The sequence below is a fragment of the Propithecus coquereli genome, unplaced genomic scaffold, assembly GCF_000956105.1.
Source record: "Propithecus coquereli isolate 6110/MARCELLA unplaced genomic scaffold, Pcoq_1.0 Scaffold210, whole genome shotgun sequence".
NCBI lineage: Eukaryota > Metazoa > Chordata > Mammalia > Primates > Indriidae > Propithecus > Propithecus coquereli.
The window spans coordinates 2,833,475-2,858,403 of record NW_012146079.1 but is presented as its reverse complement, the minus strand read 5'-3'; the positions used below and the strand labels follow the sequence as shown (position 1 = coordinate 2,858,403).

At 35.4% G+C, this 24,929-nt stretch overlaps 1 protein-coding gene across 4 annotated transcripts in view; it reads left to right on the top strand.

Annotated features, from left to right (window-relative positions):
* AKT3 (v-akt murine thymoma viral oncogene homolog 3) overlaps window positions 1–24,929 on the top strand; it is a 295,324-nt gene that overhangs the window by 148,735 nt on the left and 121,660 nt on the right. For 3 of the 4 annotated variants that reach the window (XM_012644381.1, XM_012644380.1, XM_012644382.1), the window contains 2 exons: window positions 17,438–17,549; window positions 21,019–21,163. In XM_012644381.1, the coding sequence (XP_012499835.1) occupies window positions 17,438–17,549; window positions 21,019–21,163 (257 nt within the window). Of the gene's footprint in view, window positions 1–17,437; window positions 17,550–21,018; window positions 21,164–21,880; window positions 21,884–24,929 lie in introns of those variants that run through there. The other variant, XM_012644383.1, reaches the window with a different exon arrangement.

Sequence of the window (24,929 nt, the reverse complement as noted above, 5' to 3'; positions counted from 1 at the left end):
TATTTATATACTATTTTTAATACCTCCTTCATTATAACACTGTAAGTGATCTGCTCAAGATTTCTCCCTAGTAGCTTCTATGCTCTCCCACCCCTCTTTCCTGGTGTACTCTGAAGCCAGTCTTTCTAGTTGCAGTCTTTACTTTCTGGGCCCCATTCACCAGAATATAAAGGAATGTGGGGGCTTATGTAGAATCAAAGGAAGTGATAAACTTCTAGAAGACAATGAGTATGTATATTCATTTTTAAAATATCCTGCAGCATTTATTACAATATCTGGTATACTGGAAGATCATTGGACTTGGAGCAGAAGACTTGGATTTGAGTCTTGGTTCTGCTACTTTACTAGCTAGCTGTGTGACCTCGGGCAAATCACATAACTTCTCTGATCTTCACTTTTCTCAACTTTGAACAATGGGGCTAATAATACCTACTTCTCAGGCTTATAGTGAGGATTAAATGAGATAATATATGTGAAAACACTTTGTAAATTGTTAAATTCTATGCAAATAAAAGTATTAATGTAAGATAGAAGATGCTCATTAATAATTGCTGAAGTGAGTTAACTGGCAGTCATTCTTCCTTCTTTGGCTAAATTACAAAGGAGTGGGGAGGAAACTGCTTTAATGAGTTTTACTTAACCTGTTCACAACAGTTTCTTGCAGTGGAGGCCAGCTGCTGTTGCTTGGTTGGGGGAAAACATCCTGGTTTAGATTAATGCCAAGGACTTTGATTCATAGGGGTTAGTCCTTCTTATGACTAAATGGAGAGATTCCCAAACGCTGCTCATACCTCCTTCTGGCCAAAAAAGAGGACATCACTATGGCTCAAAAGGCAGCACCAATGGGTCAGACTTGGGGCTTTGGGTGAGAAATACAGGAACTGGGTGCAGACCAAATTCTTTGAACCCTGGCCGTTGAAAGACAAAGCTTCTGCAGGCCGAGGAAGGCCCATGTGACTATTGTTACCCCCTTTTTTTAGTAAGACGTTGCTTTTGTTTTTTTAAAGAAATAATAAAATCCTCAAATCCAAGAGGACCCCTTATTTACCATCCATTGGGGTAAAAATTAAAATTACTTTGCTTCTAGATTACTGCTTTTTGTAAGGTGGAGAATGGAAGGGGGATTGTTTTTAGGGGAAAGCAGGCAAGTAGTGATCCGCTTCAATGGTTTACATCAAGTGATACGAGGACATAAAAGAGATTCCGGTGTAACCAACTTTCTTTTATTCCCTCCCTTTTCCCTCCCACCCTCCTTCTCTGTCTACCTCTCTTCCTTACTCATCTTTTCCTAAGGTTAGCAACAGTCAACTGTCACTTGTCCATGGATACTTAAGTAAAAGAACATCTTACATGTAATTATTGTCACTTGATTATCTTTAAATACTTTTAACTCTGATTCCTCCTTGACTTTCTTTTCTATTTACCCGAGATAACAACCTTACACACATTACCTCTGCTTTGAAACTTCCTACCGTGTATGTATGTTTGTGTATAGCTTAATGTAACACAATTTAGAAACATAGGAGTTATCAAAATTAATATTTAAATCGATTTTAGGCAGTCTAAATTCTAATGACTATTTAGAAAGTTTTTATTGAGGGTTATTATGTTCTCAACATTGTACCAGGTACTGAGGGGAAAAAGAAGGAAATAAGGAAGGAAACCAACCTTTCTTTGAGCGTTACTATGTACCAAGCCCTTTCTCATATGTTATCTCATTTAACCTTCACAACGACAGTGTGAGGTAAGTATTGTGTTCCCCATTTTAAAGAGACTCAGGGAAGTTACGTGACTTGCTTTAGGTCACTTATCTGGCAAATGGCAGAGGCAGAATATGAACCCATATCTAACAGAATGCTAACTTAGAATCCTGTATTCATTTCATTATTCCACAGATACATGATGTAGCTTTTGGCTTTGAAGAATTTGTAGTGTAGTAGCAAAAATCTGCCACAAACTGTTGGAATTGGTACTTTAAGATGTTTTATGGCTAAGTTCTGAAGTAAGTTTTGCAATTGATATACGCAATTAGAGTTTATGAAAAGGAGGTATCATTAAAGACTAGATCATCAAGAAAAACTTCCTAGGAAATTGAGATTGTTCAGAGAAATAGTAAGATTTCAGAAGATAAAGTACATTCCAGGTAACAAGAATAGCGTTAATTTGAAAAGTTATTTCTGGGAAACTTTGGCTGAATTTCTTCTTGTTGAATTAGATGGGTATGAAATCCTCAGAAATGAATGAAAGCTCCAGATGGTATGTTATTTCCCTATCCTTGTATAGAGTGAAAAATATCAAATGAGGAAAAAGGATAAATGATAGGATTAAATATGGCACTTGAAATATTTAGCAGAATGCCCTAATCACACCAGACATTGTTTTCTCAGGGTCTCAGGCACTGGGTACCCTGTTTGTTAGCTTACTCGGTGTTTTATGTGCAGTTTCTGTAGTAACTTTGCTGTTCATCTCTTCCAGTAGAATATAAAATAATTTTATTCATGTAAATAAATACTTCATTTTAAAATCCCACCTTAAGAGCATTTTTTTTTTTTAGCTAAAAAGGTTTTAAACTGTAGCTCTTAGCTCAGAAAAAACTATATTATCCCTTAATATGTTTGTTTAAAAAATGTGCCTCCTTTTATGTAGCAAAGGTTGGGGTGGTGTGGATGGGAAGTGGAGGGTAAAAGTGGGGTGGGGGGATCAACACCTGCAGTGTATGATAAGTATGGTAGATTTAATGTAGAATTTTTTGAATTACATTATTAATAGGTCAATATATCTCAGTTTTTTAGGTAAAAATTTACTGATTGTAATACCACCCAACACCAGCCAGCCTTTGATGCTGAGCTAAGGATCCTTGTACTGTTGTTTTATCTTATTACTGTTCCCAGCATTCTCCTCCATGACACGCTTCCATATTTGAAGGGTAAAAATAATTCTTTTTGTTTGCCTTTCTGACAACATTCATTGATGACCTAATTGAATTTGTAGATCATTTTTGGCTAAGTTAAATGTAGATACCTACCTGATTTATTTGTTGAATATTTATTTTAGCATGACATTTTTTAACTTAAATTTTTAGTTTCTAGAAAGAAGATTGTATGTGATTAGTTTTTGAAATTGTAATTAGATAAATGATTGTATGCCCATTTGGTGCTTTAATCCCATCTTACAACTAATACATGGAGAATTAGGAGGGAATTAGAGTTTAAGGAAGTAAGGGAAGAGAATTGACATTTTCAAAGAGCCTACTGTGGTCTAGGTGCTTTATGTAATTGCATTTGTCTTTACAAGAACAACAGGAAATAAATATTAATACTTTTTTAAAAAAAGACTAGGTAATGAATCTGAGACCTAGGAAGATTAGAAAACTTTCCCAGAGTCTCAAAGCGAGTAAATGGCAGAACTGTGATTTCAACTCTGGTCTAACACCTGGCTCGAATGCATTTAATCATATGTGAGATTCAGAGATGACAGCTCTGTCCAAGTAAGGTTCAGTCAGATCCCTTAGAAACTTTGTGATATGCCAAGCGTTATACACAGTGGTTTAATAGTGGACTCTGACTGTTGTCAAGAGGTGCATTTTGTGTAATAGTGATACTTGTTTGTGCTAGAGCAGAGGGACAAATATAAACGTTGTAGCCATGTAGCTAATTATTTGAAAGTAATTTATTACGTAATATTGAGCCGATCACATAACCATTCTGGGACTCAGTTTTGTCATCTGTAGAGTGAGGGAGTTGGACTGAAGGATCTCTAAAGTCCTTTCTTCTAAATTCAGTGATTTGCCTATCAGCAGCAGATGATTTTTTGAAACATTGGGTCTATTGAGAAGTAATACTAATAAACTACCACTTGTTGAGCGCCTGTGTGCTATGTACTTTACATATATTATTAATCCTGCTAACGTCCTTGTAGGATAAGTAATTTTTCTATTTTATAGCCTGGAAAATTAGGCTCATGGGATTTCTCAGTGGCAAGGTATCTCTTAACTGATACAGTTGGGAGATAAGCCCATAACTTTCAGGTTTCCAGACCAGTGCTTTTTCCAGACTTCTACTTAACTAAAAGCATCTCTGACTACCTTAGGGCCTTGAGGTGAGAGGTTTTCTAGTCTGGGCAGTTCAGAAGGTATGAGCTTTCCATGCCTCTAGACAAGTTTTTCAGTATCATGGATCAAATCTTGTCATTCTTCACTGGTACATGAAGATACGTTTCAGAGCTTTTGGATACTTCCATTTAAGGAAACTGAAGCTTAATGCAGAGGATTCACTAGTGTGTGACAATTTCAGTATTGCTCTTCTAATTATGTCATAGAAGTCATAGGGGAGATACTAAGTTTTAGAGGCTGGATATTCTGGATATTTGCTATAAATTATATAATCATTGCATTTTTAACAAATTGGACTTGAGGGACACATGTTTTGTGGCTTCCTCTGAGTTGTTATATGCTAAATTACTGCCTTTCTGGTCCCCCATCCCGTATCTTTATGTTAATTTAAAAGCATTTATTTTGAGTAAAGTTAAATGAGGCCTAAGGCCACAGTGGGGGGAAGGACCTTTAAGCCTTGGAATTTAGGAAAGATACAGAAGCATTTTTTTGGGTTGGAAATAATACATAATCAAGCAGATGCTAATGAAAAAATGAAATGCAGGGAAAGAGAAAAGAGACTAGGGTGCCTGTTTGGAAGTTTTATAGAGGAGAGTACATTGCCCCTTTATTACAATAATGTTTCTGCACTATAATAAGGTCTTTCATTGCAAGTTCAGCTTTTTTCATTCATTTGTTTTGTGCTCGGCTTCCTCTGTTACTAATTGTCAGCACAATAGTCTTCCAACTATGAAGTCTCAGTGTCCTTTTGGACCAATTTGTCATTGTCTTTCTCCCTCACCCCCCAACCCATGCACTCAGAATCTATTACTATGGTTGCATTTTTAGACATTTTTTATGTTTTAAAATGGCAATGCTTTTGAAACCCGCCAGAATAGTTCATGATAATTGAATCATCCAACCAGCAACAGTTACTGCTTCCAAAAGCACACTGGTAAACTTTCTGTCTCTATAAAGTATTCTCATAAGGTAATTAAAAATAAGCATATAATACTGTCTTCATAGCATGATTTTATATACATCATTTCCTTTGAACTTTACAATAATCCTGTGAAAATAGGACATTTTGTTAAAATATTTTTGTTAAACTGTATTATTTACAGATTTGCTGTTACCTCAGAAATTCTTTGAAGTTTCTATGACTTTAGGAAGTTACATCTCTATTCTTTTCCTATTAATGGCTCTTTATTCTCATATACAGATTATTTTATTATGGACAAGAAATCAGAAAAGTTGACTTAAACTGATAAACCTGAACAAGTTCTGATATTAGACTCTGGGCAACTTCAGTTACATGTTAGTTCATGTTGATTTTTAATGTTTTGGCTAATACATATTTTAAATATGCTTTCAGGCTTGTTCCAATAATCTGATATTGACAGAAAGACATTTTACAAATGTAATTTCTATAATGAAATCCTGAAGCAGTATAATAACACTTGGTAGTTTATTTATCACTTAGAATTTTTGCTATCTTATAATCATATGATCAGTTCATTGGTGCTTTTAAATGTAGTATCCTTGACATAAGTGGCAATTATTTTTAATGCATGAATCCTAAATAACAAGACTGGTCAATTTTCTCAGGGATATGTATTTCAATCTCTGTATGTCACTTGTTTCTATCCAATTTATTTGCATAAGACTAGAAAGTAAAGTTCAGTTGACCCTTGAACAATGCAAGGGTTGGATTGCCAACCCCTATCCAAAATCTGTGCATAACTTTTGACTCCCCCCAAACTTAACTACTAATAGCCTCTGTTGACTGGAAGCCTTACCAATAACAAACGGTCACCTGGCACATATTTTGTATGTTATATGTATCATATACTGTATTCTTATAATAAAGTAAGTTAGAGAAAAATGTTAAAATTATAAGGAAGAGAAAATATATTTACTCTTCATTAAGTGGAAACGGATTGTTGTAAAGATCTTCATCCTCATCTTCACATTTATTAGGCTGAGGAGGAGGCGGAAGAGGAGGGGTGGATCTTGCTGTTTCAGGGATGGCAGAGGTAGTGGAAGGGGAGGCAGGCACACTTGGTGTACCTTTTATTGAGAAAAAAATCCATGTATAAGTGGACCCATGTAGTTCAAACCCATGTTGTTCAATGGTCAACTGTATATAAAGCTTATTATAAGAAAATAAAACTTTACTTCCTCTCTTATAAGCAACCAACATTCCTACAACAGTATGTGATATAAAAAGAAGAGCCAAGAATTTAGATCTAGAAAACCTGTATTTGAGACTCAGTTTTACCATTTTAATGGCTTGATGATTTTGAACAAGTGACTTAAAAATCAAACAGCTTCCTTTTATAAATTTGTTAACTGGAAATGATGAAAATACCTTAGGACTTTATTGGGAGGATTAAATGAGCAATAATGTTATATGAAACCTTAAGCAACTGATAATATGCAAAAATAATTACTTAGTAGTTAATTATTTAAAAAAATTTTGGACAAAGATATAATGGGCAGTGAAGTTTTCCTACTAACTTGAGTTGGCCAAGATTTAAGATGAGATTTATTTTTCCTATTCTTATAGAAATGAGCGAACGAACTGTTTAATAGGTTCTTAATTTCACTTATTATGCATCAGTTAAACTAGATTTTAAAATGAGGTATTTTTTTGCTATAGTAAGGACCCAGAGACCTTATGGCACCTTTTAAAGCCAGGATACCTTATTTGAAGTTAGAATTCCTGAATGGAAAGAAAAAACATCTGTACCCTTTCTCTAAAGTTTCAAGAAGTTAGAGGGTGCTTTCCAGAGAGATCAGATTTGGCTATCTTCATGTATGATTTTAATGAAATTACTGGGTTTAAATGTTTATAATCTTCCAGAATTCTTTGTTTATTTGGATAATTCCGTGCTTTACTCTGGATGGGTAGTTTTACTTTTTATTTTTCTCCAAGGGGAAAAAAAATCCTTTATTCTATAAACTTAATCCTTTCTACTACTTTCCATAGGTAAAAATGAATATCTCTTAAGTGTTAGAGCTGTTGCTCTGAAATTAAAAATGTGACTAGGGTTTAAATATATAATTTTTTTCAAATTGATGTTATTAGGATTCATTTAAATATATATATGTATGTGCTTAAAAACATGTATTTTTCTTCTAGAATATTTATTACTAGAGTTCTTTGAGGTGGTGTAAACTGGAGAATTTAGGTTTTCAAGATAAAAGTATCTCAGGTTTCGGGTGGAAAGAGATCATCAAGTAAATTTTGTTTCTAAAAGAATGTGAACTTTAAAGTATTGAAGTTTTTTAATAAGAAAAAGTTACATAGTGATAAATTATATTGTGTCTGAAATGTTTCCTGAAGCTTTTCTTAAAATTCAGTCTGAATGTACTTAGATTGTGATGATTAGAAAAGAACTATGAGAAATATTCCAAATTTCCTGAAGCTTACAATATAGTTGAGGAGATTAACTTGTAACAGTCAAATCACAATATGTGATAAACTACTAGCATAAGGGATATAAATATTAAGGATAGTAGATCTTCAGGGGTATGGAGGATGAATTGGAATAATTAGAAAAGATCCTGAATGACTGGACTCTGGGTAAAATGGAAGACAAGTGTTTGAGGTGAGGGAAACAGCATGAGTTAAATCCTGAATTAATAATGATCAGGGAATGTTTAGGGGACAGTGAAGAGGCATATTTATCAGGAGAAAGTACTGATAGTTTTAATGGAGAGGAATAGATTTTCAAAGTTTTTTTTTTTTTTTTTAAAGAATGGGGCTTGCTTATGGATAGCTTTGAAAGTCAGCCTGAAAAATGTAACCACTGTCCTGTAGAGTATAGAATATTTTTGAGAAGAATGACATCTGGAATAAGAATTTGAGTAAGACGAATCCAGCCAGTAGGATGTAGGACAACTTAGAGAAGGAGAAACCTGGAGAAAGGGAGACCACCTCGGAGGCCATTTCAGGGATGGAAGTTTTGCCCGTTAAGTTCCCGAGTTGGGTGTCAGCGGCAAAAAGAAGGGATGGTTGCAAGAGATACAACGGAAGAACTGTTAACTGAATATCACTGGCTTAGCCATAAGGGTCGAAAGAGAGGGATGAGTCAAAGATAACTGAGGAAGTGTTTCTTGGGTGATTAGGAAAGTGATAGAGAAATAAAATGAATACAAAAACTGTACTGGTATAGTAGTTTTCAGGTTGGAAGATAAAACAAAACAAAACCCTTTTGGATATGTTGAAAATGAGGTAATATTAGAGTCTCAGAAGAGAGATGCTAGTTTTGCCATATGGAGATGGAGCTTGATGAGAAGGGCTGGACCTGGAGAAGCAGATTTGAGAGTCATCAGACAACAGGTGATTATTGACTAGAGAGCTTCCTTATAATTAAATCCAGAGTTCTTACCAACCCATTGAGGATATTTCTCATCTCATCTCTTACCGTTTCCGTATCTTACTCTATTCCAATCCCACTGGGCTCCTTGCTATTTCGCAAACACGTCTGTGGACTCCCACCAGCTGTGGATCTTTGCACTTACTGTTCTTTCCACCTAGATCACTCTTCTCACAGATATCTGCATTGGCCCCTCATTTCATTAAGAGACAACCTTTCTAGCTATTCTTTCTAAAATAGTGCCCCTTCACTATCACTCTAACTTATTGCCCAGCCTAATTTTTCTTCACAGTACTTATAAGCACCTACTATGTTATAAAATTGTTTTGCTTGCTGATGGCTAGACCACTCATTGCCTTGATAAAATAAAAGCTTTATGAATGTCGGGACTTTGTTTTGTTCACTGCTGTGTTTCCAATGCCTAAGTTGTTGCCTGGCATAGTGCAGGTGCATAGTAAATATAGTTTAATGAATGTCTAAATTTACTAAGGGCACAATTATGAAGTAAAAGCGTAACACAAAGACCTGAGCCTAAGGGAGCACCTCCATTTGGAAGAAGAGGCCCTAAGACAGACTTAGGTCAGAGATGGTGGAAAACCAGGCAAGTTGGTGTCATGGAAGTCAAGGGAGAGAAACTCAAACGGTAGGGAGCCAGGAACATCAAATGCAGCCAAGAAATGAAAACGAGAACAAGGAAAAAATATCTGATGAGAAGGATATTTCAGGAGAGTGATGGAAACCACAGTTTAGCTAATTGGTTAAGGAATAGGGAACAAAGGCCACTCTTGCAGATAATGGTTTTGGGTAATTTACTAGTGAAATGAAGGAGAGGCAGAGGGGCGGTGTGTGGGGGGACAGCATTCAGTGCAGGTGCTTTAAAGATGGACTTGGAGTCTGCATCTTGGTCCATGTGTATGTTTATCATTCATTTCACACTGGTGTGCACTGATAAGCAACTTTGAAGATATATGAGTAGGAATTGTCCCATTAATACAGGAAACTTGAGGCATTCAAGTTGTAAATTAGAGTTGATATAAAATAAACTAATTCTTCCAGGAGTGATACCTTTAAGCTTCAGTGATCAATGAAATATTCTGAAGCTTAACTTGACTGAAATGAGTTTTATTAACTAGAAGTATCTCTTAGTCTATACATTTTATTTTAAAAAAATAATTTCCTCTTCCACATCCAATGGTTTAAGCCTTCTTTATTTTGGCATACATGTTGAGGAAAGAATTTAATATTATTTAGGAGGGGGTTTCTATTTTTGACTTTTTAAATAAGGAAAATTTTCAAACATACAGATAAATGGAGAAAATAGAGACTTACTGAAGTCTCATATGCCCAATACCTAGATTTAACAGTTAACATTTTACCATATTTGCATCACCTTTTTGTTAAAATATTTAAAATTATGATATCATGACAACTGTATCCCACAATTCTTCCATATGAATCTCTAAAAGGTAAGGACATTTTCCTACATAATTAACAGTATGACAATAACATCTAAGAAACTTATAACTCTTCAATATTATCTAATATGAATTGATATTCAAATTTCCCAGTCGTTGCCTAAACTGGTTTGTTTAAACCAGAATACATTAAGGGCCACACGTTGCATTTAGCTGTTATGTGTCTTAAGTCTCTTCTAGTCTAGCAGAGTTGTGTGCCCTGTCTGGCTTCCCTTCTCAATCCACTTTTGGTACATTCACTTATTAAAGAGACCAGGCCATTTGTCCTACGGAAAGTCCTCTCTTCTGGAATTCTCTGATTATTTCTACTAGGTATTGTTTAGCATTTTCTTCTACCTCTGTATTTGCTGTAAAATCAAAGTTAGATCTAAAGATTCCATTAGATTCACATTCAGTATTTTTATCAAGATTATTTCTTTGGTGAGTCTGTGTACTCCATATTAGATCATGTCAGGAGGTACCTAATATTTGGTTGACTATCAGTGATGCTATCACTGTTCACTGGGTTAAGGTGGCGGCAGCTTCATCTCTTCATTATAAAGTTCCCCACTGCCCCTCCACCCCCACCACCCCATGTCTGGCTGATAATCTGTGGTTTGACATGTTGGCGCTATGCAGGATTTCGTTCTTTATCAGTTATTTATCTAATGAGTTTAGCATTCATTGATGATCCTTGCCTGAATCAATTATTATATTAGGGTTAGATTATCTTTAGCTGTTTTTTAAAATGTGATTTTAATTAGCCAAGGCACGTATTTATTACTAAATTGGGATAGTGTTAGTCATTCTGTTTGTTTGAGACTAGCTCTGTTTAGCCATAATACTAGGTAATGAAACAGTATAGACCTTGTCCTCAGAGAATTTTCGATCTAATGCACATTCTCGTTGTTTTAAAATTTTGTTATCAAATCCCAGCTTCATCGTGTTTGAGATATAAATAGCTTTTTCATTTAATTAAAAATAGTGTTCACAATTTTTCAGATTTTAACATGTTACTCAGTAGCATGATACATAATGAATGGTTAGATATCCTGTGTACGTCTGAATAATTCACCTACATTTATTTCATGCATTATGATTTTAAATAAGCTGTTAATTCTGGTATATGAGTACAATGGAGTTTTATGCCATCATTAAATATGATGTAGATCTTTATTTAAATGGAAAAAATCTACAATTATATGTCCAAAGCATACTTACATAATATAGTCAATTATGGTCTCATTTTTATTTTTTAAAAATGCTTAGAAAGGTCTAAAAGATTATACATTAAAACATTAACAATTGTTATACTTGAGTGGTAGTATTATGGGTATGTTTCTTTTAATTTTGCCTATACTTACTTATGAATTTTTCTGTTTTAGCATGGGTGATTTGTACAGTGAAAGTAAAGAAGTATGTTTAAAAACCAACTTTCCTACACATCAATGTGACTTTATTAATGTCCCAAAACTGTATACTTGAAAATGGTTACAATGGTAAATTTTACCACAGTTTTTTTAAAGCCCATGACTAATACAGTGCAAAAACCAAAATCAAAACCAAAAAACCAACATGCCTGAGTCCGCTAGGTGTTTGCGTATGCCTCTCTTAACTCTCTGTTAGTAAATGCCTCATGTCGTCTTCATTTCTTAATTATTGTTCTAAAATGACCATAGTGTATTTTTACTTGAAATTTCAAGTAGGCAGAGAGTATGCAGAGAACAGTTTTTTGGGAGATTCTGGAGGTGCGTTTGTTTAATTAGAGTCAGGATTCGGTGGGGAAACAAGATAGAGAAATGTTGATGGGGAAAATGTTGGCTCTGAAAATATGCTTTTGGTAAATGGTAGTATCTGTGGTAACCACATTCATTAAAGAAAAGTGTGTTAGGAGAAGTTCACATTAACATATCATAATATCAAATTCAATTTAAATCCACAAATAGTATTTCATGTTAATACCGAAGTAGTAGTTTATGGTAATTGAAATGTCAGAATTTAGAATATGGATCATAAAGTGAAAAATACCTTTTAGAGTGAATGTAATGTTAGTAACCTGATCTTATTCCCCTCATTTATCCAACCCCGTGTGTTATGAAATAACACATAAGAACTTCTTTTTCTCTATTTCCTTATGTGGAGAAAGATATGTTGACTCTGGGTGGTAAATACACAAATGATTCAGACAAAAATAACTAGAACCGTGGAGCTGCATTGATGGAAGTCAGCGGATCATTTTTCCATCATTAGTAATTGAAAATTTTTATTACCATTAACTTCATTGGTATTACAGGGTGTGAGACCCAGCAGTGAAAGAACCCAGAGGTTCTGCTGCCTTCCTTTCTGCCATCCTTGCTACCTTCTGTCTCTTCAGCTCCTCATTTTAAATCATCTCCCACTGCACTCCTACCTGGAGAAACATGAGATGCCGGGCATCAGGATCCTGCTAGGGAATAATCCTCATCCCTGCACTGTGGTCAGAGCCAGGAGCAAAGACATGGGGCCTCAAATATTGTTACTGGGTGAAAATTATCCTGGATTTCCTTATAGGAGAAGAGGTATCACAGATGGGAGAAGGGTCAGGCACAGGGAAGGCGTGGGGAAGACGTAGAAGAGGGAACAGACAGTCCTGTCACTTTGACAGGTGATTACTGATTTTAAGGCAGTGTTCCCAGCAGTATGTTCTCTTCCAGAGAGCATGGGATTTGGATTTGGATAGACCTGAGATAAATCCTTTACAGTGACTCACAAGCTGTGTGTTTTGGGGCAATTTATTTAGCTTGTCTGAGTCTTATAAATTTGCTCATTTATAAAATGGAGGATAATGACACTTTTTAGGTTTGTCCTTTGAATTAAATGAGTAACATTTACGCATCACTCAGTGAGCACAGTGCGTGGCACATTAGTGATCACTAAACAGTTATCCGCTGCTGGAGTTTCTCTCCACCAGGGCACCTGCCTCACCTAAGCACCTCCCTCTCAGTGGATTAAGTGAGTCTCTTTAAGGTCAATGTTGAGTCTTAAATGGGCATTACAGTTTTTTGTCCCTAGGTAGTGAAAACAAAAGAAAGAAATGCTTTCTTCTTCTAAAGAATATCCACAGTGGTATTATATTTAGAAGCTTAAAAATGAATTTGATTTATGGTCATCATCAAATAGCCAGCATCATTTCATTATGTGATTTAATTATAATCTATTGTTATGCCTTTGTTTTTCTTTTCTTTTTTTTTTTTTTTGAGATAGTGTCTCGGTCTGTTGCCCTGGCTAGAGTGCCGTAGTGTCAGCCTAGCTCACAGCACTTCAAACTCCTGGGCTCAAGTGATCATCCTGCCTCAGCCTCCCAAGTAGCTGAGACTACAGGCATGCACACCACCATGCTCCACTAATTCTTTCTATTTTTATTAGAGATGGGGTCTCACTTTTGCTCATGCTGTTCTCGAATTCCTGACCTCAAGCAATCCTCCCCCTTCGGCCTCTCAGAGTGCTAAAATTTCAGGTGTGAGCCACCCCGCCCGGCCAGCATATATATATTTTGTGATGCGGCATGTTGCAGTCCGTCCCTCCAATTGGCTTTCAGGTTTTGTAAAGCAATTACAGCATCAACCTTTCTCATCAGTGGTTCAGAATGGTGTAAAGTAGGGAGAACATTTGAAATTCAGCTTGTAGTTTAAGTTGCTTGGGAGAGTTTAGTATAACTAACTAACATATGTACCAGTGTAACAAATAATTTAGTGAAGAATATCATGTTATAATAAAAGTTAGCTACCCAGCATTTTATATAAGAACATTTACTTTATTGAGGTATATTAAGTGATTCCAAATAATCATGTGGTGAATAGATTTTTATGGCATGGTAAATTTAAATTTCAACTGTTTTGAATTTGAAATTTAGATTACCATGCTACTAAAACAAGTGGTCGAGTACATACAAAAACTTTGGGCTCTTGTCTGTTAGGCATTATAAGGAATCATGAACACACCTTACAGCTTGCTATAAAATGAAGAAAAATATGCCATAAAAGTTCTGAGTTCTTTTAATGACACTCGTTTGTGTAGAGCAGCAAACCCTAAGACATTGTATTAATAGTAGAGTATTTTCTTCTCTTGGTACTGACTCAACTACCACTGGAGTATCTTGGTAGCCACTTCTCTTTTCTACACTCTCAATCTAGTGGGTATTATTTAGAAACTGGATTTGTTTGTAGAGTATTTCATACTGAGACCTGTAAAATACAGGTGTGTTTCTGTTATACTATTTGTAATTATAATACATGTAACATTTTGGTTGGGCTGTAGGGTTCACAAGGACCTAATTAAAACCTTTATAGCATTAGTGAAATATTACTTTATAATTACATCGCAGAATGATTAATAATAGAGTATGTTGTGTGGGGTGAGCTCAGAGTTTCTTACTCATTTTTGTGTGCCCAGAATCTTGCACAGTGCTCGGCTCGTAATTGACATTTTATATGTGTTGTTCGGTTTGTGAATATTTAGCAAATTTAGTCAAAACAGTCAAGTTGCAAGTAACTACTTAGGTCATTATGTTATTGATATTTATCCAAAACACCACATACATAAATACAAATAGTTTATTCTTTTCTAAACTGTTCCTTTTTAGTGGTCTGCTTGAGAATGGTAATTAAAGTAATATCTTTTATTATCATTTTTAGCAGACTTCTGAATTACAGCAATTGATAATAACTTGGAATCTGGTAATACAGTACCTTAAATGGCTTTTAAGATCCAAGTGTTGAGAAGTTCTTTAAATTATAGTATTTAAACTTCATTTAGATATGGTGTTGCAAATATGCTTTTTTAAAAGTTTTACTTTAATTCCTATTAATAACATTGCTTTTAAAGATGAGGAACCTGGGGGCTTAAGAGATGTAAAGGACTTTGACCAGGATCACAGAGCTGATAGCGTGTGATAGAGCCTGGATTAGAATCTGGTATTCTAATTTCAAAGTCTATTATCTTACTTACCTTGATATTGCCACAATGGGAACCTTAAGTAAAACTGAAATGGGTGAACCTTAGACTGGGTTTTCTTTCTTTCCTTCCCTGATCTTCTTATTTCTCTTGCTTCGTAGTTCATTCTTGAGTATTTGTCAGGCTGCCCTGTTTTCAGTGTCTGTCCTCCATTCTGTACAGTAAAATCCAGTCCATCAGTTACTCAAGCATCAAGTATTTAATGTGTATCCTCACGTGCTGTCGCCATCCTAGGTGTGGTAGGAAGAATTGTGCTCATAATTCCTAACTTTTAAGTAATTTATCTAGCTAAGAGATCAAATTAACATGTTAAACACGTATAGGACAGTGAAGTGAACTATTGGATAGAAATTTAATAGGAATTTTGAAAAGAAGGAAATGGGAAAAAACAGTGGGCTTCAAAGAGAATCAGACTGATGGGCAGAGTTAGTCATAGGAATTAGGTGGCTCTTTATTGTTATAAAGTCTTTGGTATTTTAAAACTTTCATATTTCAAGTAAACGGTATTTTTTCAGCCAGGTAGGAATATTCACTGTGTATTTAGACATGTGTGTCACAATAGAAATCCAAGTGGAAAGAAGTCTGGATTTTGAGATTGGTAAACCGAGAGATGATTGCTGAAAACATAAAAGCTTGTTAGGAAAGTGAAGAAAACTAAGCAGAGGCCCTTGAGTCTCTTTGGGTCTCTTTCAGTACAAAAAGTCAATAAAGAGTTATTCTAATGTGAGTAATGACTTGGACTTACAAAGACATAAAAATGGGGCTGGGTGTGGGTGGCTCATGCCTATAATCCTAGCACTCTGGGAGGCTGAGGTGGGAGGATCGTTTGAGCTCAGGAGTTCGAGACCAGCCTGAGCAAGAGCGAGAACCAGTCTCTACTAAAAATAGAAAGAAATTGGCTGGACAACTAAAAATATATAGAAAAAATTAGCCGGGCATGGTGGCACATGCCTGTAGTCCCAGCTACTCGGGAGGCTGAGGCAGGAGGATCGCTTGAGCCCAGGAGTTTGAGGTTGCTGTGAGCTAGGCTGACACCACGGCACTCTAGCCCGGGCAACAGAGAGAGACTTTGTCTCAAAAAAAAAAAAAAAAAATGCCAGTTGACAGTTGCTAATAATGGAGCTAGGACAAAACAGGTGAGCACTGAGAAAAGATTGTTGAAATTGTCAACTTGGGTAAATTAATTTTTTTCAGAAGAGCATTCAGTATTCAACCCTACCCTTCTCTCTCTTGTCGTCCAATACCACTTATTCTTTAAAGTCCAGCTCAGATGTATACCCAATAATAATAGCTGATGCTTACTGAAAGCTGTCTCACATTATGCTATTATATGAATTTGTTATTACTCCCACATCAATTCCGTGATGTAAATACTGTCATTGTTTCTTTCCCATTGAACTGCTGAAGATCAGAGAGATTAATAAACTTGTCCAACTTTGTATAGTTAATGGTAGAAAAAAATAATTGAATTTAGGGACACTGGTGTCAGAATTCATACTTTTAGGCACTACATTGTGCTCCTTTTCTTTGAAGTCTTCCTAGATATTCCCTTACAGAACTAATCACTTTTAGACTGACTGGCTCTAGGGGCTGTGAGTACTAAGAGTTAAAGAGTTATAGGCAGTTTATACTGACAAAAAGCTCATATTGTAGATAGGGATAAGGATACTTTCTTAAAGTGATAATACTGTAAGATAGTATATGCTAAGTGAAAAATAAGGGATACGGTAATAAGTTATGAGAACATAGAGGAGGAGATGGTCAGTCTAGGACCAGGTATTTTATACACACACACACACACACACACACACACACACAGTTTTGAAACAGAGTCTTGCTCTGTCACCCCAGCTAGAGTGCAGTGGCGTCAGCCTAGCTCACAGCAATCTCAAACTCCTGGGCTCAAGTGATCCTCCTGCTTCAGCCTCCCAAGTAGCTGGGACTACAGGCTCATGCCACCATGCCTGGCTAATTTTTCTATGTTTTGTAGAGATGGGTTCTCACTCTTGCTTAGGCTGATCACGAACTCCTGAGCTCAAGCAATCCTCCCACCTCAGCCTCCTAAAGTACTAGGATTACAGGTGTGAGCCACAATGCCCGGCCCAGATATTATATTAATAAAAGCCTCTGTGGAAGGAATAAGATTTGATCTGGACCTTCAAGGGCCAGTGTTATTTTGACTATTGGTGATGCATATGGATAGGGGTAAAATAAATGGCAGACATTACAGATAGCAAGAATAGCTGGAGGAAAGGTATAAATACAGGAAAGAACAAGATGTGTTTTGGGGAAAATTAAGTAGTCTAGTTTAGCTGGTTGACGAGACGTGGCCAGAAAGGATGAAGGATTGGAAAGAAGTTTAAGGTCAGGTTGTGAATGACCTTGAGTGGAGATCTGTAGAAAGCTGTGAGGTTATGGTGGGTTTTGTTTAGAATAAAACTCTATAGTTTTCTGCTATTTACTTCTTGGTTTAAATAATATGTATATTTAAAAGAGACATGTTGTTTTATTTCTAGAATGCCAGTTAATGAAAACAGAACGACCAAAGCCAAACACATTTATAATCAGATGTCTGCAGTGGACCACTGTTATAGAGAGAACATTTCATGTAGATACTCCAGAGGAAAGGTAAGAAATTTATTTAAAAAGCAGCAATCAATCTAAAGATTGATTCTGATTGTATCATTTGTAAATAGATAAAGATATATTTATAAAATGCTATAGTCTCTTAAGTGTTCTGTTTCTGGTATAATACGTGAATAATGGGAGCCTGCAAAATAATGAATCAGAACCTCTAGGCATGCTACAAAATACACTTCTTCAGAGAAAACAGAACATTTAAAGGTTAAAATATAAATTTAACAAGATATTTTTATAACCGAACTGCCTTATTTTTCAAATTGTAGAATAGATTGTATTCATATTTGAAATTCCAAGGCTAGTGATAGCAAGAAGTTTCAAGTAGTGTGCCATTATAGATTAATTGCAGATGGCTGCCTGGAATATTATATTGATGAGGATTCTGAGATTGGGTCTAAGCTCAAGGGATGGTGGTAGTGACTGTTGTCATTGCCAAAGAGGGTAGTGGGAACACCTTAGTAACCAGCTCACCAACTTCGTCAGAGCCGCAGTTACATCTCCTGATCTGTCAGTTTTTGCAGCCACCCCCATGCCTCCCAATTCTATCTTAATACTCTTTTATCTGATATCTCTAATACTGATTTAGGTCCAGTGACCATAATCCCAAAATCATTTTCCTGCACATATGTTGTCATATTTGATCCTAATCAGCAACTTTGTGAAGTTAAATGTTATTAGCCTTATTTTTCAAGTGACTAAATTAACTTTTAACAGGCTTATCTAATATTTTATTAAAAACAAAATGGTAAAGTATTATCTTAATAATACTTTTCAACCGAGTGTGGTGGTGTGTGCTTCTAGTCCCAGCTACTTGAGAGGCTGAGGCAAGAGAATCACTTGAGCACAGGTGTTCAAGATCAGCCTGGGTGATACAGTGAGACCCTGACCAAAAAAAAAAAAAGTCTTTTATCAATAGAGTAAATGGTAATGTGTGATTACTTCAGGCAACATAGAAAAGAAAGAAAAATATAAAGAATTAGAAATTACTCCTAATTCTATAACCAGATTTAAACACTGATAATATATTCTTTTATATACTTCTAGTCTTACTCTGTACAGGTATATGTAGGTATTTAGTATTCAGACAATTTTGTGTGTCCTTCCCCACATTCCTACTCTGCCTACCCACCCACTCCTGCCTCCTCTGGGCCTTTTCTCCCTGAGAACTTATACTGAATTCTCAGTTTGTTTGTACCTGCACTCATCACCATGGATAGGCTGATTCCTATGTATCTTTCAGATCTGAGCTTGAAATGTCACTTTTCCTGCAAAACCTTCTCTTATTCTTATAGACTAGATGGTTCCCCTGCTGTATACTTATATCTCTTTGTGTTTTTTATATCAAGTGTATCATGATTGTAATCCTGTGTGCCTTTCGCATTGGACTATTAAGATGCTTGACAGCAAGTATCATGTCTTCCTCTCTCATTTAAATCTTTAGCACATAGTCCAGGGTCCAACGCAGTATTTGTTGACTGGCTGAATGAATGGAACTTTTCCCACGTCAGTATATATCCTTTGAAAATATTATTCTTAGTGGATTTATAACATCTCTTTGAAGCATGATTCATTTTGCCATTTGTGAAGCCAGATCTTAAGGCTCTTAAATCCTTTGCTGTCCCTGCAGTGGTGTCACACTACTCTACTGAACAGTTTTCATTTGCATTTATGACTATAAGAAAAAACAATTTTAGTAATAATGAAAAACAATATACTTATTGAAATGTGCTTTTCTATATTCAACTAGAATCTGGTGTTTGGAGATTTTATATGACTTTAATGTCATCGAAGAATTAGAGAGGCTTAGTAAGAGTTAGGAAAACTTTTTATTTTTATACTCTGCCCCTAGTTTAAGATCCTTATCTGTCGTAAACTGCATATATATCTCTAATATATCTTATATTTATTTCAGTGCATGATATAAGGTTGGGCTCTTTTTTTTTTTTTTTTCCCAAAATGACAATCCTATTGTCTCAGCTTCATTTATTAGATAATTCATTCCTTTCTCACTGATCGTGAATACAACATATACATACATACTTGGGCTTTTAGATTTTCATTTTGGTTTTTTCCCCTTGATCTTTGTGTATTCTGGCACTAATACCACATGGCTGTAATTAGACATACTTCATGAAACTTTTAACTTCTAATGTAGCAATATTTCCCTTATTAATAAAAAATTTCTTAGATATTTCAGTGCATTCTTTTTTAAATAAATTATAGTAGAAAAACACGTAACATGAAGTCTATCCTCCTAAATATTTAAGTATATAATACAGTTTTGTTAACTATATGCACATTGTTCTACGGCGTATCTCTAGAACTTTTTCATCTTGCATGACTGAAACTCTGATCTCATTGAACAGCAACTCTCCGTTTCCTCCTCCCGCAGCTACGGGCAACCACCATTCTACTTTCTGCTTCTATGAGTTCATCTACTTTAGATACCTCATATAAGTGGAATCATGCAATATTTATCCTGTTACTGGCTTATTTTGGTTAGCATAATGTCCTCAAAGTTAATCCATGTTGTGGTACATGACAGGACTTTTTTTCTTTTTTCGGGTTGAAGAATATTCCATTGTGTGTATTATATATGCCACTTTTTTTTTCCCCCCTGAGACAGTGTCTCTCTCTGTCTCCCTGGATAGAGTGCGGTGGCGTCATTGTAGCTCACAGCAACCTCAAATTCCTGGGCTCAAGTGATCCTCCTGCCTCAGTCTTCTGAATAGCTGGGACTATAGGCATGTGCTGCCACGCCTGGCCCCACGTTTTTGTTTTTTCCCCCAAAATTGATCTATAGATTTAATGCAATTCCAATTAAGATTCTAACAGACTTTATTTTAAGAACTAGACAGGCTGATTTTAAAATCTATGTAGGAAAAAAATGATCCTTGATCTGATAGCACAAATGTCAGAAAATAAAAGCTTGATACAGGTGATCCTGGGACTTATTCTTTAAACTACAAGCTGAGGCTATCTTTTTTTTTTTTTAAAGAAATTTTCCATGATATGGGAACAATGAAAAATTTTGGCTTTGAAAATCCTTTCTTGGAAATTCTGTTGGATCACATAAAATAATGTCAATAATGGACTTACAGTGGCTAAACAAAACATTTTTAAAAACTGCAGCAAACCTTTGAGGGTTAATTTACTTAATAGGTAGGATGTGTAGAGACAAAATTTAACGGTTTGCTTAAATGATTTTAAATGGAGTTTTCAATAATTTTTCCTTCGGTTTTTTTTCTTTAACATACCTCGAAATAAATGCTATTTAAAGGTCTACAATGAAATGATTTTAGGATTATTTTTACCTTGAGATGATGGTGGAAGAGTGTGTGTCTGTTGTTTTGCCCCGGAATAGACTGTATTCATGTTGATTTCATGTTTTGTAAAAGGAAAATATTTGAATCATTTACAATCTTCTATTAATGGGAGATTTTACTCACTTTTACAGGGAAGAATGGACAGAAGCTATCCAGGCTGTAGCAGACAGACTGCAGAGACAAGAAGAAGAGAGAATGAATTGTAGTCCAACTTCACAAATCGACAATATAGGGGAGGAAGAGATGGATGCTTCTACAACCCATCATAAAAGAAAGGTAGGAATAATAACTTATTCTCCTACTCAGCACAACATTTATTTGTCTGGGAGAAATTTACTGAAAACCGCCATTTAGAGAAAGGTATCAGCCAATTTTCCTATGATATGTAAATATACTGGTGGGTTTTACCCATGTCAATCTGAAATACCTGCTGTGGTTTAAAACCAAATAAATAGCTGAAGGTCACTTCATTTCAGTGGTTCAGCACTTTACCACCAAACGCTGATAGGGCTCACGAGGGAGTCGTGACTGGCGTGCCCTCATACTGCTTTATAATTGGAATTTTTCCCTTATTGTTTTTAATACCATTTTAGAAATTTGGAAATAAAATGTTTTCCCCAGTGAGTTGGTTGGTCTCCATTTGGCGTTCCTTGTTCTCCAGAAAGCAGAAGCAGAAATGGCTCTGGTGCGCTTCCTGGTTGGTGCTGTCAGCCTCACTACAGTCAGTGGGAAAGTGAATAATCCTGGAAATAATGGCTTTTATTTTAATGGCTGCTCCTGAGCCAATGAAGGAAACAGACTTTTCCTTCCTCAGTGCTCCAGAATAATAAGTACCAATTTATATTTTTGTGGGAATTATACATTATGTTTTTCACTGCTATAGAAAATTGAAAAGCAACTTCTTTATATAAAAAGTGATATTTTAAGAGGAATCTAAAGATAGAGGTGTTGAAACATACCGTTTATCATTTTAGAATATATTTGGTATAATAGGTTGTAAATTAACCTTCAGGTAGGAAAACACAACTTTTCAAGGTGTTATCTGTGAAATTTGGTATGAGCACATCATTAAGAACTCTTTGGAGTTAGGCTTCCTGGGTTGAAATCCTCCCTTTCGCACATGTTGAACATGTGAACTTGGTAAAGTTATACAGTCACAACTTACATCCTTTCCTTAAGTTTCTGTTCTAATAATATTCTGTGCTTGATTTGTGCCAATGCCTGAAACTCCTTTCTGTCTTCACTGTAGACTTATTCTCTATTTGTGGGTTGAACTGAATCCCTCTTTTCTTTTAGGACAGTTTAACCTGCCTTGTTCCTTAGTCATTGCAAAAAGAGAAACAGTGTAACTTTACCCACTCACTCAGAGATAAGAAAGCTCCTTTTGCATGTGTGTAAATTACTTCATTTAAAATGAAATCAAGAAGAGCAGTGTAAATCAGATATGGTTAAGACATTGAACCCCAAATAAATTCAGAATGCTTCTATCGGTTTTTCATTTTGGACACTTAGTTTCAGTAAAGAATTCTAAGAATCTACTTCAGAATGATCTTTATGTTTAATTATCTTTATGTGGACAAAGTAGAATATTAGCTAGCATTAACAGCTAGTATTTATTGAGCATTTATGTAAGAACTTTATGCATATTCCCTCATTTTTGAACCTCACAACTATTAGAGGTAAGGACCACTATTATCCCCCTTTTTGTAGATATGGGGACTAAAGGATGGGAGGATTAAGAAATTTTCCCAATTACACACATGGTGGGAGCCAGGACTTAAACTCAGGCAGTAGGGCTCCAAAATCCTCACTTTTTAGCACTGTTTTATAATATTAAAATTCTACTTATTTTTCCAAGAGTGCTTTATTATACAATGAAATTAATATCCAAGCATTGTGTCAGTACAACAGTTTGCCATAATGTTCTGAGAAACAGAGTATAATCATAAGGGACAATATCTGCTTAATTTTGTTTCTGATATAACTTGGTTATGAGTATAACAATTGTAGAGATTATAGAGGCTCAAGATACATGAACTAAGGAAAAGAAATAAGTTGTATATTTAAGTTGTACAGTATACAATTAAAAGAAGATCTTATTATGTTTGAGGTTCTAGTATCTTTTTTGAAATAATTTAAAATAGTTTTAAGTTGTTGCAGAAATTAATGCAGAAAACAAACATTTGTACCACTACTTAGTCCACAATGGTCCTAATGACTTAGTTGAAAGTGGTAAAATATTACCATTACTTGTGTAAGATAAATGACTCTAGAATTGTATCCTTTATGTATATCACTTATGAAAAGAATTGCAGAAGCTTGAAATATTTTTAATTTAAGACTGTAAACACATATATTCTGAAGTAAGAACATCCTTCTCATAGTTTACAGAATGCATCTTCTTCTTTCTTCACTTTTTGCAAAATGGGCAATAGGGTTAAGAGAATAGCTACTGACTGTGGTAGCTAAAGTTAGAGTGGTCTTACCTGCTATCTCTTGCATGGAGCAGATAAGTGGTTATCTCCCTTGGTAGAGCAATGCCATAGTATCTGCTCTGCCAGTTAAAAACTCTGTTGGAGAAGGAAGAATATTGGGTGGTGGAGGAAGAGACAAGGGCCTCACAACCAGATTTAAGTGCTGTTCTATGTTTGAATTAAAAGATAGTGTTTCAAAGGAACTTGATTAGAGGACTCAGAAGTGCCTAATCTTGGTCTGCCAAGCTGCTATTCTCATATACCCTCCCAGGTATGTCAAGCGGCACAGCATAAAAGGATAAAAAGCCAAATGAGAATCAAAGTTCTACTTAATTTTTAACTGACTAGAACAGGCCTCTCTGGGAGCAGCTGGTTATAATCTCATGATTTAGGTTTAAATAAGCGATGCTTCCTATTTCCCATTAAATGTGACTCAATTTTTAGGATTTTATCACCTAATGCCATGCTACAGTAACTCAGTGCAATGGCTAGTATGCAGAGAAAAAGAGAAGGAAAAAGAAGAGATAGTTGGACCCACTGAAATCATGTGATCTCACATTGCTTGGATCTGCCCATTCAAGAGGGAGGAGTGGTATAGTCAGTGTTGGAGAAGTTGGCTAGGCAGGTTAGCTCCTCTTCCTGTAAGAAAGAGCACCAGAGGAAGTAGGCAGAGGGGTAAACTTCACGAGAGCTCGTCTGTCTTTTTTACTTACTTGGTTTTACTGTACTTTGTAAATGTATTTGGAATTTATCTTTTTGACCAAATATGCTAATACTTCTGTGTTCTTCTCTGAGAAGTTCCTTATATTCCTCATTGATTATATATTCATTTTTAATCTAATTTGTGGGCTAGACAATGTCTTTCTCTTATATGCTCATGTGTGTTATGTATGCACGTGTGTCTCTTAACCTAAAACAGCCATATTAACATGGAAAGGAAAGAGTATAACTATGTAAAATATTTCCCTAATAAATTCTTAGGATTGGGTTTTGGAGGATTAATTTTTCTGGAGAGTATTCATGTTCTCATTTTTTATTAAAGACTTATTGTATCGTTTCCCATCATCCAAAAGAAGAAAACATTTTGTAATAGCTTACATTTCATTTGTAAAGACTAGATAATTACTGTGTAAACCACTCTGAACGGGAGTATTTGGTGTCAAAGATACCCTTTTAGTTTTCTGAAATTTTGTCAAAATAGATATGAAATCTCTTTCTGATTTTATCACATTGAATCCTTCTTAACTAATATTAATTTCCATGCAGATTCCTTTTTTTTTTAAGGTTGACAGTCAAACTGACAGAAGCTGTGAAATTCACAGTTAAGGCTGTCATACTTTTTTATTTAATTTAATTTTATTTTTTGACATTCAAAACCACACATATATAATGCATTTACGTATAGGTAGACCACATAATATATATTTCTTACATAAATTAAGCAACAGCATGTTTCCAAAACTCCCTTCAAAAGTAAGGCAACAACATACTGGGGGTTGTTAGTCCTTTGTCCTGCTGAATTTCTCCTTGACTTTGAGAAGCAACATACTTTTTTTTTTTTTTTTTTT